This window comes from Salminus brasiliensis, chromosome 7 (assembly GCF_030463535.1).
Source record: "Salminus brasiliensis chromosome 7, fSalBra1.hap2, whole genome shotgun sequence".
Taxonomy (NCBI): domain Eukaryota; kingdom Metazoa; phylum Chordata; class Actinopteri; order Characiformes; family Bryconidae; genus Salminus; species Salminus brasiliensis.
Window position 1 is genome coordinate 33,593,251 of NC_132884.1, and position 17,217 is coordinate 33,610,467.

General features: G+C 40.5%; 1 protein-coding gene across 10 annotated transcripts in view; it reads left to right on the plus strand.

Moving 5' to 3' along the window:
- Positions 1-17,217, plus strand: part of rap1gapb (RAP1 GTPase activating protein b) — a 102,804-nt gene that overhangs the window by 82,710 nt on the left and 2,877 nt on the right. For 7 of the 10 annotated variants that reach the window (XM_072684693.1, XM_072684690.1, XM_072684694.1 and 4 more), the window contains 19 exons: positions 310-357; positions 786-824; positions 1,586-1,774; positions 3,061-3,164; positions 5,934-6,012; positions 6,097-6,150; positions 6,241-6,324; positions 6,424-6,524; positions 8,004-8,133; positions 9,903-10,058; positions 11,247-11,318; positions 11,434-11,520; positions 11,628-11,768; positions 12,004-12,135; positions 14,395-14,504; positions 14,798-14,914; positions 15,134-15,272; positions 16,735-16,837; positions 16,967-17,028. In XM_072684693.1, the coding sequence (XP_072540794.1) occupies positions 310-357; positions 786-824; positions 1,586-1,774; positions 3,061-3,164; positions 5,934-6,012; positions 6,097-6,150; positions 6,241-6,324; positions 6,424-6,524; positions 8,004-8,133; positions 9,903-10,058; positions 11,247-11,318; positions 11,434-11,520; positions 11,628-11,768; positions 12,004-12,135; positions 14,395-14,504; positions 14,798-14,914; positions 15,134-15,272; positions 16,735-16,837; positions 16,967-17,028 (1,947 nt within the window). The remainder of the gene's footprint in view (positions 1-309; positions 358-785; positions 825-1,585; positions 1,775-3,060; positions 3,165-5,933; positions 6,013-6,096; positions 6,151-6,240; positions 6,325-6,423; positions 6,525-8,003; positions 8,134-9,902; positions 10,059-11,246; positions 11,319-11,433; positions 11,521-11,627; positions 11,769-12,003; positions 12,136-14,394; positions 14,505-14,797; positions 14,915-15,133; positions 15,273-16,734; positions 16,838-16,966; positions 17,029-17,217) is intronic. The other 3 variants (XM_072684697.1, XM_072684689.1, XM_072684695.1) reach the window with 2 other exon arrangements.

The following is a 17,217-nucleotide window of genomic DNA, read 5'->3' on the forward strand; positions in this document are numbered from 1 at the left end:
AGGTTGGGACTACACTACAGAGAAAGCATACCCATTTACCAATGACATAGGTGTCCTCAAACCTTTTAAAGGCAGTGTGTTTTAATGTCTCTCTGTTAGTGTGTATTGATTTCATTCTGTGCATATGTGAAATATACAGTCGCTTGTTATTTGCTTGTAATTTTATCAATGATTGGATGCCTCTACACTGAAGATTATTTTAATGTCAACAGAAAGTGTTTTGATAGACTTGTTGCAAGTGTGTTGTAAAGGCTATCCTGAATATTGGCTGTGGAGACAGTAATTGACGGCACGTTTTGTGCTCTGCAGAACAGCAGAATGGATGAGCAGAGATGCACGCTTCCACCCCCCCTCAAAGTAAGTGCCTATAGACACTTGAGACAGTTGGATGCTTTTAAAGTGCACTGGTTTCTACCCTCAGGCAGTAGCCGTACAGGCACGTGTCTTGTGTTTCCAGCCTTCACAGATATTTGAGTGGTTTTGATTGACTGCACTCTGGAGCTGCACCCTCTTATTGTTTCATAAAGCAGCATCACATACATCTTACATCAACCGGCTTCAACCCTCCAGAGTGGAAAATGTATAAAGCTCAGCCTAGGCTCTGTTGGTACTATGCACAGACTGGCTCTTGTATAAAATGGATCTGCGTTAGTCTGTATTTTAACACTTCATCTTTGCCTCTGGGCCGTAACCTACTACTAACAGGCTGATGTCTTTAACTGTATGTACTCTCTCTCTCTCTCTCTCTCTCTCTCTCTCTCTCTCTCTCTCTCTCTCTCTCACAGACAGAGGAAGACTACATTCCATATCCAGGTGTTCATGAGGTAAGTAATCTAAAAAGCAGTAACAGTGTTACAGCCGCACTGTTTAGCCTTTAAATCTTAAGATATAAATGTGTTCAGTGTTTTCCTCTACAATGTAGTCATTTTGACATATTAGGGATTCACCAATACAGTTTCTCCCTTTCATTACTGATACCTGATCCTGAGCTTTAACAAATGGTTTTAACTCAAAAAACATTTTTGTTCAAGCAAACTTTAACCCAGCGAAATGAGCTGTTCATTTAGTGTTCACTGATTGTTTCATACATTTAACAACTCTTTCAGGTCAGTCACCCCTCGAAATACTGCCATTACAGATTTTGCAGAGAGCCTTATTGATACTGCTTGTATGAATAAATAGCTCTCCACTGACTCCACTGACAAGTTGCTCAGGTCAAAAACTGTTTTATGGTAATAATATTGCCATAACTGATACTGTACATTTATTTCATATAATATTTATTTTACTTATATTTTATTACACTTGTATTTTATAATTACAGAAATAAAATCATAGAAATAATTACATATTAACATTACCATTAGGAATTTCGGTAAGCAAGTACATGGTTTTACATTTCACTTCATTTTAACAATAATTTTATGGAAATTTGACTATTATTAAATTCTAATGATGATTTTTATTTCATTATTTTATAATTATAATTCAAATCAATTTTATCATTAACAATCTAAAGGGTTAATCCTTAATAAATGTTTTTTTTATTAATTTACTTTTTATTTCGCCTCAATTTGATTGACAGGTGCTGTCTCGTAAAGCCCCCTTCCCCCTGATTCTGCTGCCCCAGTTTGGCGGTTACTGGATTGAAGGCACCAATCATGACCTCGGGTCGACCCCAGCTCCGGAGGAGCCGCCCCCATGCCCAGCATCACAGGTTAAACTGGAGACAAACAGCACAGCGAAGATCTACAGAAAAAACTTCCTGGGCAAGGTGAGACCAGGAACTCATTCTGGGAATAGATTTAATTCGAGTTTCCATTTGTTTCCATGACAACAGAAATGTTTAGAAGATTTTCCAAAAATCGTCCCGTCAGTGAGGTAACTGTGATGTTGTGGGCCCTCAAGGAATAAAAACGGCGTCAGTTTCTTGTTAATTCACTGTTGCTACATTTCAATCAAGTTGTTCCAATGAAGGCTAATGGTTGAGGTATGTTATTAGTTGTCGTAGAGACCCATGAATGTAAATCATGGGTGTAAATTTGTATAAGTAAAGGAATTCTGACATGGCAATTCACTGTTGCCTGTCCTCCGTTTATTTTAAAGGAGTGACGGGTGGACAGGCAAAGTGTTGTATGCAGAGCGGCAGGTGGTATGACAAGCGAGTTTGAGCCCTTGCGTTCTTCCCTCAGACAAGCACATGCCCGTCCACCCGCTTCCAGGAAGAAAAGTTTTGTGGTTGCGACAAGCTGGAGAGAGCCAATGAAATCACACTTAGTATTTTTGTAATTGAAGAAATGCTGGACGGGCTCTCACTATGCTAATGTTGCAGTCACGGTGGTTACCAATCGATTTATTAAGCAGGAAGTGCAGTTGTCACCTTAATTGTAGATGTACTCGTGTACTAAGCTGTTTGAAGTATATATCTGATGCGAATAAATGTCTATAAATTGTAAAACTTGTGACTGAATACACCTGGTTCAGCATTACATATTAGGTGACGGGAGGTGTTCGTTATAGAGGTCAGCTGACCCACAGTGGCATTATCATACCCCTCTGTCATCAATAGCACCACTGTTATGCTGTAGGAAGCCGATCAATGTGGTAGCATCTCTGAAAGCACTTGGCAGGATGTTCTAGAGCCGCTGTAGTGAAGGTGTACTCAGAAGTGAAGGTGGACTTTTGGCACATTGAGTTCTTCCTAATGCCATAACAGGGGTGCCCTTTGGGCCATTGATGCCAGAGGAGAAGGATGACTCCGGTGAGTGGTTCAGAGTGAAAAGCATTGTTATTTCTGTGTATCATCTGAATATCATCTATCCTGAAAGTATGTGAAGTAAGACATCTGAGACAAACACACAGTAAGCAAGTCCTGAATCTAACAGCAAAAAAAGATTGCGTAACAGATGTGTTTTTTATTTTTTCTATTTGATGAAGTCTTTCCCCACTGTGTAATAGCACCCGTGTGAGCAGAGCAGAGAAAAACAGACTAGATAAAGGGAGGAAATGTGTTTTTAGGAGGCTGGAGGTGTGAGCGCATGTGTGCATCTCTCCCTACAGGAGCACTTTAATTATTACTCTATGGACACTGCACTGGGCCACCTCGTCTTCTCTGTGAAGTATGACGTGATCGGGGACCAAGAGCACCTGCGTTTACTGCTAAGGTAAAGCTTACACACACACTCGCGCGCGCACACACACACACACACGGATAAACAATCATGTACTCGTCTCTCACCATCAGAACCCTTCGCCTTGTTTCCCCCCCCCACATCTCTCCTCATTCACACTTCCCTCCGCCACACTGATCTGTTTTTCAGTCTGTTCCTCTGTGACTCATTCGCCTCCCTCTCTCTCTCTCTCTCTCTCTCTCTCTCTTCTCAGATCTGTCTTCTTCTGTACTGCACTCTTTCATATCGACACTTTTGCCTCGCCACACACTCCTTCACTGCTTCTTCCATTTTTCCCCCTGTCTCTCAGTTTTCGGCACTTGTTTTTCCCCATTATTCTGAGTGCTGTTCAGTTAGGTTTTAACAACAGCAACCACAGAAGTTCACATCTGATAGCGATTGCGCTGAAGCAGCTCCAGTTTCATCTAGAAGGGAAGAGGAATTCTTCTAAAGTGCTGCACTAGGGGTGTAACGGTACATGATTTCTTTTTGGGAACAAATTGTCACGGCACGGATGTCATGGTTCTGTTCAAATTGTTGTCTACAAAATACACATTTACATTTAAGGCATTTTGCAAATGCTCTTATCCAGAGCGACTTACAAAAGTCCTTCACTGTTTACTCAATAATACCCTTAGCTAGTTTGAATAGACTAGCATTCAAAGATACCTCTAAGCTTAGACACTACTATACTAGTCAATATGGAGACCATAATACTCAACACTACACTTCGCCCAAGTACTCTCGGAAGAGGTGGGTCTTCAGCAAACGGCTCTGCCGTTCGGACACCCAGGGGAATACACGGAACAGAAAGTCGATAAGCTTGTGCGAAGATGGATGGACATAATGCTGAACCAGATTTCACAAGCGCGAGATTTATCCAGAAGCTAGTTCACGACACCTTCCAATGCGGTCCTCTTAGCAGTGTCCTGGGTGAATGGCTATGTGCTTGAAGAGTGTGCCACTTTTGTAGTATGTCACAAGCTCCCTGCTACTGGAGTCCCCTTTATTGCAGTGACTGGTCATTCCACACTAACAAACTAGTTAAACAATCGCTGACAGTAGGAGTGATCAGATACTACGGGTGGGAATCTCTAGGCACCTCGTGATTTGATATGATTACGATTTAGTGGGCTGTATAATGGTAATTGGTGCATTTAGATGCACCTTTTTTTTCTATACAGGATTTCTTTGTTCTCACTGTGAGACTCTACTTGGTACTTTTAAAGTAAAGTTGTGTAATGATCCATAATTAATTTACTTCCAATATCTTTTATTAATAAAACAAATGGAGGCAATGTGGCGAGTCAAGTGGAAGGTAACTTAAGTGCTTGCTGAGAGGCCTGGATTATCATGTGGGCATGGCATTTCACAAGAAGGAATTTACCCAGTTCAGCAGCAACAGTCTTTCTTAGTGATCTGCCGTTCCTCTGTTACACTCTTTACCAGCTCAGCCAGACCTGCACCCATGTGCCTTGGCAATAAAAGTTGTGATAGAGTTTGTAATGCGCTTCACCCTTTCTGGGTTGGGTAGAAAAAAGCTAGTTGGGTGGAAGCTTTGACGTTGCTGGTCCGTCTAAACTCTGCATCTTTTAATGCTATGTGCACACCACAGACTGTCCAGCGCTGTATTTTCACCTTTTGTGTTCCACCAAGATTATGTTATCAATTAACATTTAGAGAATTGTTTTTTGACAATTGTGAAATTTTGAAAATTGTCCACATCGAGATGCATCTAAGAATCCCATTTCCCCCCACCCTTATCAGATACAGAGCAGCCGACTGACCCCAGCTCGGTTTCTCAATGCCATCATAGAATTAGGACCATCTTGAGCTAGGAGAGAAACCAGCTCTATAGCCGACAACATAGATAGATCAAAACTAATTAGAACAAAAGCAGTCTAAATAAGACTGAACTGTATTAATGTGTTCATACTGAAGATTAGAGCTGAATGCAAAACAAATAACATCATTATTGTATTATTGAACTGTATACTGAGTAAAAGTGGACATATGAGTCTTGGCATGAAAATATTAGCTGATTTAGATAAGAACTAAACCGTGTGTTTGTGTACTGTTACACCCCCCTGCTGCACTACTAAGTACCACAGGTCCAAAGAAGAATACCTATCCATCAAGCAATGTCATTTACTGCCTTGTCAGAATGGGAAACAGTAGAGAGAGTTTTACAGCATGGCGAAGCAGCTCTTTTATCTGTATTCTGTCTTGCACATAATAACAGTAGGTTAATTGACAGTAGAACCCACTTGCTGCCCAGTTATCACACCGGCAGCTTCAAATCACCCTTATTAACACTCTGAACCTGTGCTACTCCCAGTCTCTTTCCTTGTCTCTAACTTTTTATTTTTCAATTGTTTTCTTTTTAGCTCTCTCTCTTTCTTCCTATCTCTGTCACTTACACTTTCACTGCACTTTTACACCAAAATGATCACAATTAAACCCACTATGGCTTGTAATTACTTCATCTCGCTCCTGTCTTTTTTCCAGTCTAATAGTTGTTCGGTCAATTATCATAAGGGCTGGTTGAAAATGAATGTGTCATGATGGCTCGTTTGCCGTATCCTCAGAAAGGGTTGTGAAAAGCTGCTACTAATAACCTTGCAGACTATCCTTATGTTGCAAAACTGTCTGAATTAGAACATACAAGAGACTAATACAGTACAAGTACAAGTAAACAATAAATGAGCAGGTGTCCCAATACTTTTGACTGGAAATGACATAAATTCACGTTATAAATTCCAGATCAAAGTTCAAAACCTACCATGATGTAATACCCATTTCCTGTCTCACTGAGTTCCCCAACGTGGTGCAGATGGCAAAGGTAGGCCATCTAAACAAAATCACATCAGTTCAAATAAAGAAATGTGAAGAATACACGTTATTTGACAGTAGTCATTTCTTTCAGCTGGTGTGTGAAGAAGTCAATGTGGACAGATTTTACCCGGTCCTCTACCCAAAGGTTGGCCTAAACCTCCCTGTATATTTACACTTCAGTGACTGCTTCTGTATGAAACACGTTGTGATTCCCACATATACTATGATCCCACAGGCCTCCAGACTCATTGTAACTTTTGATGAACATGTCATAAGCAACAAGTTCAAGTTTGGAGTCATCTACCAGAAGTTTGGACAGGTAATAACCACCAACTATTTCTTATATTGGTTTATAAGAAGACGGTGATGAATTGTTTGTGCAGTTTCTGGACATTATTTCTGGTTATTTCTTCTCCAGACTTCAGAAGAGGAGCTTTTTGGAAACAGTCTGGAGAGCCCTGCCTTCGTTGAGTTTCTGGAGTTTTTGGGGCAGAAGATTGAGCTACATGACTTTAAAGGGTAAAGAGCATTTAATATTAATATCCAAGACCTAAGTATTAGTACAGTACTAATTCCAGGTACTTGTTTGGTTCATTTGGCATTTCAGACCAAACCACTTTTTTCTGATTTTTTAAACAAACTTTAAAAAGTGACAGTTGTTTTTTACATTGTGTCCAAGGTATATGATAAATGGACCAATAGAAATCTTTTTACATTGACTTCCATTGAAAGTTGAAATTTTTTTTGATGATACAAGGTATTTGAGTGACAGTGACGATTTAACAATAGGGTGTGAACAGTATGTTTTAAAATTATAACAATGTTTACATAGTACATAAAAATAGTTTTAAAAAAGGAATCTGTGATATGGGACTATTATGGGCAAGTACAAGTTTTTACACTAAACTTCCTTTTGTTGCTGGCATGGAGAAATGCTTAAAGGGCCCATGTCCAGTAGTGCCAGAACGTCTGCCAGAACAAGCTGGATCCTCCCAAATTGGATCCAGCACATTGTTTACATTTTCAAGTATCAAGAAGAAATCAATCAATCAATCACTATTTTCTGAAAACAGCTCATTAAGTATATAAATCATAGCAGAATGATAATATGAACTAAAATTAATTTGCTGATCCTTCTTCCACACTTTTGCTTTCATCTTCTGCTCGGTGTAGGGAGAGAGAGAAACAGAAATAAAAACAAGCTCTTTATTACTTGCAAATGTGTCACTGCTGCTGTGAATGCTTATTCTTCAAAGAGCTCAGCAAAATCTCTGGCTTCTGACATAAATTTTCGAACAGCCATGAAGTTGTTTGTTTACTTTTGGTAAACCTGTCTTTGAGAGAACAGTCACTGCTTAAGAACCTTGTTACTTTACTTTCATCTCCTGTTCAGGAACCTCGTTAATACACACAAAAAGGGATCACAAATGTTTCCATGCCAGAATTACATTTAGTGACAAGACTCACCAGATATTTTGTGAAGAAGACTTTTTTAATATATATATATAATAAATTCAGGATAAACACAGTACTACATTTGATGAGATAAATGAGTTGGGAGGTCAGGAATCCAATGCAATTAAAGCTCATAACAAGCAAAAAATTGTCTGGAATTGTCTGAACATTGTGACGGAGCATCCTTTCTATCACCTTTCCTATTTTTATTTATTCTTACAATTAAACAGGCCGTGGCTTTAAGAAAAGAATGGCATACGTAAAATAGATCTGTTCTGATTAAACGCCCTGTATTGTGCCTCTTTCAGATAGCTGTCTGGCCTGAAACACTCCTTATAACTTAAATCTGAATGGATGGGGCTAAACAGCTATAGGTTAAATAGATTCAAATATACTGTATGGGGCATGAATAATATCCCATAACATAGATTACATATTATATCAACATATAATTTTATATTTTTATATAATTATAAAGTATATGAAATATAATCTTTACATACTAAAGTCCCTTAGAAGGCATTACTTTGTCTTGTTTGACAGATTTCGAGGTGGTCTTGATGTCACACACGGTCAGACTGGAACTGAGTCGGTATACCACAATTTCCACAACAAGGAAATCATGTTCCACGTGTCCACTAAACTTCCCTACACTGAAGGGGACTCACAGCAGGTAAGGAGTGTCCTTTCATATTGTACCATCTGTCAAATTCTGCTCATCTTCACACTGGGGTTGCACATACTAATTTTCTGCAATATTCCGGCTCCTGCTGATATGCTTAATATCCATACTTCTGCCGGCCCTTCAGGGGGTGTTTCTGGCAGAGCATTTGTGGAAGCAAACTTTAGGCCATTATAGACATATTACTTAGGTTATTATAGCGATTATAGGCTCAAGGACAAACTGACATACCCACTAAGACCAAAAGTGCATTATCCCATTATCTATGGATAATGTTATCATTCTTATTTTAAACTCTTTATGCTACTTCCCCCAGTTCATATGGGATTGTGACATTCAGTGACAGAGTAAAGCTCCCTGAGATGCTTGGGCATTATCCATGGCCGTGGCCCTCCATATGCCTGGTTAATTAGCAAGTGAACCACATCACACGGTGCTGAACAACAGGGCATTGCAAGCCATCTGTTTCAGTGCCTTCTTTACTCACAGAGAAAACATCACCTAGTCACCATTGTGCTACACTAAGCACTTAGCAAGCGCACTCGCCTGCATGCAGATCTACATAGACCCAGGCCAACCTACAGATTCTACATGGGCATTACCTGCTGGGTTTTAGCAGCCACTGCTGTGAGTGGCTGATGCTGTAGCATGTTTACATGCAGAACATACTTGCAGATAGCCAACAGGTGTGCACTGTAGAAGGCTGTTGCTGATCTGAGGTTATATTGGCTTTTTATTGGTTTATAGTTTTTTCAGGCTAATAACTGTGCTATAGTCTAATACAGTCAAATGGCTAATTCTGAAGAGTGCTTATGCCAGGAGCCCACAGGGTTAAGTGTTGGTTACATAACCTGCTGCATGAGGCATTGGCCTCACTGTTGACAACATCTTGAAAATGATGACAAACAACTTGCTGTCAAACGTGTGACAGGTGCTTCCTCAGGAGATAACAGCTTTGGTTGCCAACCATTCAGGCCAAATTGTGAGCTACTGTAACTGGCTAACGTTTTACCCTTTTAGAGGAACTCAGTGTGTCAGTATTAGTGATGAGAAATGGTGGTTAGAGCTGTGTATGGGCAAGAACCTGACCATATAATACGCATCACGATACAGGGGTTACGATTGTATGTGTTTGACACCTGAGATACACTGAGATACATTGTATGTATTGATGTATTTGAGATCTTAGGAAAACTGTCATAGTAACATAAAATTGATATACTATTGCAAAACATAGTAGCTGTAGATACTCAAGTGTATGTATGTTATTTTCTTACACCAATAGTGATATGTTATTTTGTAATGTTCATTTTCTTCAAGCTAAGCAGTGCTGCTTTTTCTGGAAAGATGTAGTAGTTCTGACTACTACTGACTACTAATGAATTTGAGTCACAGTTATTATTTAAGTCTCATTATTTGAGACTCCTGACACACAAGTGAGCGCACATTGAGCAAATTGAGTGCAGGCTAGAAAAAGTAAGCCCTTCAATTAAGCAACCTGTAGAAACTGACGTATACCAATATACCCGTAATAGTGATATGTAATTTTGTAGTGTTTCCTTCATGCTAACCAAAGCTGCTTGTTTTTCTGCCAAGATGTAATTGGGAAATTACATTTGTATTCTGACATAGCAAGTCATTGTGTAACAACAGCTTTGCTGCTCTCAAGATGCTAATCCACAGCTACATTGATTAATTTCATACTTTAAACACTTCCCAAATTTTGTAGTGAAAATAAAACTGTAGTGTTTTGTTTCCAGCTCCAGAGGAAGAGACATATAGGAAATGACATCGTGGCTATCGTGTTTCAAGAGGAAAACACACCGTTTGTACCAGATATGATCGCATCCAATTTCCTTCATGCTTATGTGGTGGTGCAAGTGGAGAATGCCTGCACAGACAACGTCCTTTACAAGGTAACACATTCATCAGGTTGTTGCATGAGATGGTTCCTGCTCTTTGATTTATTACTTCCAAACTCTAGATGTGTTTTCGTGGATTGTCTTAATTTAGATATAACCATATGAAATGAATTAATCACTATACAGCTTCAGAAAAAAGTAACTAAACCCTTATGACCTGGATGACCTGGATTTTTGCACGGACTACTAATAAAATGTGGTCTGGTCATTATTGGAGTGACAACTATAGACAAACACAATTGAGTGCAGGCTAGGAAACATAAATAAGCTCTGGAATTAAATAAACTGTACTTACCATTTACCAGCAATCAGCTCCACCCCAAATGTTTCCTTTAGATGCTAATAAGATTAGCAAAACATTGAGGATACATTTTGGATCATTCCTCCCTGCAAATGTGTTTCAGTTAATCAGTATTTCTGGGGTGCCTTGGACAGCCCTCTTCAGATGGTTCCCACTAACCAGTATTTCCAGAGTATTTATCAGTAACCAGGCTTTGTGTGCCTTTATTCAATGGACAAAGCACCTATGAAAAGCACCACTCATCCAAGTCCATCTTCTTAACTGAAACACCTTTTGCCAATTATCTCTCAGAAGTCATTAACACAGAGGTTCACTTACTTTTTCTAGCCTGCACTGCAGATGTCTACTCAATGTGTCCATTAAGAGACACAAATACAGTATTGTTGGTGTGTTATTAGTTGAGTTAAATTGCGTTTGTCTATTATTGTGATAATCAGACTACATTGTATCAGTAATAGTAAACCCAGGTGGTTTCCTTACTTTTTTCTAGCAAGTGCATTTCAAATTCATTCCTAATATGAGGATTTTTAGTATCATATTTACAAGAAGAAGAACCACTCCACTCCATCACCATTTGTACATATAGGACGTCCACATTTGACCTCCACTTTTTACCCATCGATGCAGTAAACACACACACCACATACACCAGTAAGTGCACACACACACATGCTTAGAGTGGCGGGCAGCCCTAGCTGCGGCACCTGGAGAACAGTTAGGGGTTAGGTACCTTGCTCAAGGGAACTTTAGTCATGTACTGTCGGTTCAGGGAATCAAACTGGCAACCTTCAGGCCACGACTGCCCCTTACTTATTTTTCCCATATAACAATATAGTACAGAGGAAACTGTCATAGTTGTGCTAAAAGACGTGTCATTGCAGGTGTCAGTGACAGCGAGAGATGACGTGCCTTTCTTTGGGCCTGCTCTCCCAGACCCAGCCGTGTTTAAAAAGGTGAGACGTTTCAGACGCGTAGATCCACTAAGGTTCATGCTTTATCCCAGCAGGAGAGTTTTATTCACTTGAGCAAAATAAAACAATGACACCTTTCATTCTGTTCACTGACTAGAGCCCAGAGTTTCACGAGTTCCTCCTGACAAAACTCATCAATGCTGAGTATTCCTGCTATAAGGCTGAGAAGTTTGCCAAGCTGGAGGTGAGAATACACACAGCTCTATGTTTTATGTGGCTGACAGAGGGAAGTTCGCTCTGAATTTCTGTAGCTTTGGGTAACTTTATTCATTTCCTTGTGTTTTTGTGCAGGAGAGAACGCGCTCTGCGCTTCTGGAGACTCTGTACGAGGAGTTGCATGTGAACAGCCAGTGCATGATGGGATTGGGAGGAGACGATGAGAAGCTGGAGAATGGAGGGGGAGGAGGAGGAGGCTTCTTCGAGTCTTTCAAGGTAGACCACAGTGACTGGTTCAGTGTCTAGCACGGAAAGGGGCCACCAAAGTTTTTTACATGTTCCACTGCTTTCATTTTCACCCTTCTCGCCTCTCATCTGTCTCTCTGTCTGTCTCTCTCTCTCTCTCTCTCTCATTCAAAGCACAGCTTTCTGTAGTGTTGGACACTTGTGGTCAGTTATCTGTCTCACTGTGTGTGTGTGTGTGTGTGTGTGTGTGTGGTTTTGTGTGTAGAGAGTCATTCGCAGTAGGAGTCAGTCTATGGACGCTATGGGCCTGAGCAATAAGAAGCCTCACACTGTCTCGACCAGCCACAGTGGCAGCTTTACCCACAATCCCCCAGACACACCCAAAACGCCAGGAATTGTGAGTATTCCTACAGCTTTCCATCATCACTGTTGTGAGAAGAGTAACTTTGCGCTACCCAGTGATTTTTTAGATTGCGCAAAATATAAGGTCACTGAAAACTGCACTGTTTTTAATGTGGTCTATTTTTCCAGCAGTGTTTTTCATTTCATCCAGTTGTTTCTGGTAAACTCCTCAAAGAGAAAATGCTCTGGTTCCCACCCAACACACACTGTGCCAGTTAGAATTAGTGCCATTCTCTCTGCTCTCTGTGGTCTGCAATGCATGGCCACAGCTGGTGTGGACCGTGGCCCTAACCCCATGTGGCGCACAATCAGCAAGATACGAAGCACTGATCTAGGATCAGATTTCCACAACTGTTTACTGATCCTTACCACTAAACATTGCAATGCGGAACTGATCCTGACAGCATGGCAGCTGGAGCTCTTCACAGTGTCTGTTCGGTCTCTCTATTGCCACTCGTGTCCACCACAATAAACACCATGGCAGCAAAGATATAACCTTTTCTGACAAGCTGACAAAAGCTGAATCTCAAAAGCTGTAGCTCTTCAAACAGGATGTCAGCTGGGAGTTTTTTTCACAGTGCAGTCAGGCCCATAAATATTTGGACAGGGACACCATTTTAGTCTTTTTCCATCAATGGATTTAAAAATAAAGCGATTAAAGCAAGGGTTGACAATCGGTGCAGATATTCGGTGTTAATTAAAGGGATTTAAAAATATATATAATTAACCATTTAGGAATTACAGAATTTTTTTTACATTGTACTTCCATTTTCACAGGCTTAAAAGTAATTGGACAATTTCATTGCTGTGTGTGGCCTGTTCCCTCGTAATTTCTTGACAAATTAAGGAGGCTTGGAGTTGATTTCAAGTGCTGTATTTGTATTTAGTAGGTTCATGGGGACTATCAACACAGGGTCCAAACACTGTCTGAGAGATTATAGAAATGTTAGAAACAGACAAATCAACAATTTCGTACATTCATATAAAAAAGAAATGTACTGGCGAGTTCAGCATCTTCTAAAGAACCCTAGAAAAATGAGCCAAGAAGAAGACTGCTAAAAGATTAGACTGCTATAAACCATATGAAAAAGGCCTACGCCATTCTGGAACAAGATTCTTTGGACCGTTGAAACTAAGATTGATTTTAGTATAGTAAGGTTAGGATGGGCTCACAACCCATAACAATACTGCATCTGTCAAATCTGTCAAACATGGAGGAGGCACTATTATGGCATGTACATATATGACTACCAATGGTGTTAATTTATGATGCTGATATATGTAGTTGGATGAATTCTAGAATGTAGTATAAATGCTTGACAGCAATGATCAAAACCCAGTCTGTACCAAGAGCCCTTCAAGCGTGGCTCGGCTTGACCCACCGTCTTTAAAGATCCACAGAAGAGAAGTGGTGGAATAAACTTTCCCTGGGTGTCTGAAAGCAATGAGTCACTTGCTGTCTTTAAACAGACTGAAAACCCATCTTTTCAGGAGCACTTCAGTCACCACTTATCTTTCACCTATGAAAGTCTTATGATTGTCCTCATGTCATTCAGGCAAAGTGTAGTATGTTGCGTATTATATATATAGGTATCCATACTGACTTTTGTATTTGGTAGCATCTAAGCTTGTGGTATCTTTTGGATCCTAGCCTATACAAACTAGCTAAGGATATTTTCTGAATAACAGCGAAGCACTTTTGTAAGTTGCTCTGGATAAGAGCATCTGTGAAATGCCTTAAATGTAAATGCTACAGACCTGATAGAATGGTAATTTCCAGCACAGATTATTATTATTAATAATAATAATAATAATAATAATAATAATAATTATCCAATACATACAGCAAAAGCAACCCAAGCTCTGTTCTTAAATGGCCGAGTCAGTCAACCTTACCTACCTGACCTGAAGTTTTCACTTACCGAAGGCAAAACCAAAGACAGAAAGACCCACAGACAAGCAGCAACTGATGATGGCTGCAGTACAGGCCTGGCAAAACATCTGAAGGAAGTAAACTCAGCATCTAGTGCTGCCCATGGGTTTCAGACTTCAGACTTCACTGCACAGAATGAGCATTCAAAAACTTCAAATATGCCTTATATTTATTATGTTTGTCCAATTACTTTTGAGCCTGTGTGGAAATTGGCTGTTGTTTCTAAATTCTAAAGCTGAAAAAAGTTTACTAGTGTGTATGTACTGGTTTTCGTCACCAGCTCCAAAGTTTTCTAATGAATTCCTGGTTTCCTGACCACAGTCTTTGATCATACCTGGTAAGAGCCCAACCCGGAAGAAATCAGGCCCATTCAGTTCTAGACGGAGCAGCGCCATTGGCATCGAGAACATCCAGGAGGTCCAGGAGAGAAGGTGAGAACAGTTCTAATAAACTGAAAATCACAACTTTACCCCATTAACATTTACCTACCCTTATGAAAAAGATCAATAGTAATACTACAGACATATTCCAATGAGGGCTGTTTCAGATGACATGCGTTTTTTTGTGCTTCGCCTGCTGTGAACCTGGGCGCACGTTGCTTCTTTGCTCAGGGCTTTGCCCAGAGCGCACTGTATCATTACACTAGGTTTAGTAAGGATTTTGAGGATAAGGCTATAACCATAAACATGTGGAAAATGCTGCAGTGTTGTTTGGTTTCTCCCAGCAGTAGGGAGGTGTCCCCGAGCACACAGAAAACACCCGACAGTGGCCACGCCTCACAGGACCCCAAGTCTGATAACTCCAATCACAGCTCACCTGAGATGCCCACCACCAGGACTAGGTGAACAATAACGTGACGCAGAAAGCGTTTTTGTTTGGCTGACGAAATTGAAATGAGTTGTTTATTGTTTGCTGTAATTTCAATAGACAAACATAAACATCTAATCCTGATTAGTTATTTACTGAGCGTTGCCTTACGGTATGGGGGTTTTCAGGTGCCTCATGGTGTTGAGGTTTCTGTGGCCACTGATGTGTGTGTGTGTTTTTTTGTTTTATGCAGTTCGGCTGTGTGTAGAGCACCCTCCATCCCGGAAACTCATGACCTGTCTCGTTCCTCGTCCAACGCCAGCAGCTTCACCAGTGTGGTGGAGGAGAACGAGCATGAGCATGAAGCTGCAGAGGATTACGACACAGGACTGGTACCTGCTTACATTCTTTAATACCCACATTACCAATGCAGCAAGCTTCATAATACTCAGCTGTGATACCCCTGGACATCAACTGTGGCAGAAGCCACCTGTAGGTCCTGTAAAGACATTTTAGGATTGTTGGGGACTTCTTTACACATCTTGTGGTCTGCTGTTGGGCTGGATTTGCTTGGACAGACAGATCTGACCATGCTGGAAGTTGTTGCACTTGTAAATATTGTAAAAATATATTTTGCAGACAGTGGAACAGCTGATTCCAGCTGTTCTGAGACAACTGTTCTGAGACATCTGAGACTGTTCTACATGCCTTCCCAGACTTATCTACAATCTTCTTTCTGAAGACCTTAAAGAGCTCTTTGGATCACACCATGATGATCCCACTTACGTCAACAATCAAAAGCAAACCAAACTAAAGCCACAGTTACACTGCGCAAATGTCCCCCTGACTTTAGCTCTGATTGTCAGTCTGGCTGAGTCTGTACTGTTCTGGCTCTAGTCTTCAGATTCTTCATCATTCGGAGTCGATAGTTAGAGAGAGAATCAAGTAGTGTGTGATGTGTCCAGACTCTGATTTTTGGCCTCCAGAGCTTGTTTCAGACCAGCTGGAGCATATCAAACATTTGCTTTTTTTCGGCCAGACTCTGAGCGAAATCTAGTAGTGTATACTGGTCAGCAACTCAGTCTGAACGGGTTCAATCAATGGCCAATCAAATTTGAGCATTAAAGAAAACACAGGCAGTAGCTAAAGAAAAACAGCCATGTTTTAATTTGACTTTCCACTGTAAATGATGCAGCGCTATTTAGGGCGGAGCGGAAATTCCCATAAAAAGCCGTTATTTGCATCGTACGTAGTGAAGTCTTCAATATGTGCTGTGCTACTCACCTCCAACTCCCTCTGCAGGCTGCAGGGACCATGTTTAATCTGCGTCTCTTAGGTAGCGCAAGGCACGCATGTTCTGGGGCGTGTTTTGTTGGGTTTAGCAGCAGGTTGAAGTCGTGGACTGTATGATTAGCAGTTGTTTAGTGCTCAATAGACATTTTTTATTTGCAGCAAAAAAAATAGCAAAATGGCTTAATGTGGACATGTGAGATACCCAGTCTTTTTCTAATCTGCTACAACTAGTAACATGTAGTGTACCCACAGCTTAAATGCCTTGAGGTTTTTTAAATAAAACAGGCTTCTTGAGATCCTGTCTAACTATGGTCTAATCATCATGCTGCACCTGATTCTAATATGCATTTGAAGTAGTAATAAATGTTATTTGCATTTTTGTATATTCTGTTCATGTTTACTTTTTAAAAGACATTTCTTCAGTTGTGTTTAGTTATATTAGCTCCATCTTTCAGTATTGTTCAAATTAAGATCTAATCTCCAACTTTTTTAACTATTATATGAAATCCCATTGAATGCAAACACACTAACTGTGGATCCATTCTGTCTGCTTGACTTTAGGAGAGCCTGTCTTCTGCTGGAACCCCTCACAAACGGGACTCATTCACATACAGTGCTGGCTGGTTGGAGGACAGCATGAGCACTACTAGCCAAGGCAGCCCAGGTCTGTGACCTCTAATACACACACTGTTCCTGTAGCTCACTTTCTGCATGTTGTGTTTGTTGCATTTGCTTCGGAATATGTAAGACTGTATCCTGCATATAACAAAAGTGTGTTTGTTTGTCTTCACAGCCCCCTCTCGACAGCTGTCTGATCCCGTCCGACCCAAAACGGAGAGACAACACTCTGCTTCGGTGAGGGCTCGTCAAAGACTCCGGTTACACCTGATCACGTCATGCTTCTCGAGTATCTGGATTATAACTGGATAAGGATAAGCCACGGAAAATGCAAGTGTAAACACACTGAAGATTCATTTAACCCAGATACAAATCCCATCACTCAGATCACTTCAGGAGGTGGTCTGAGACGTGTTTGAGCCACGT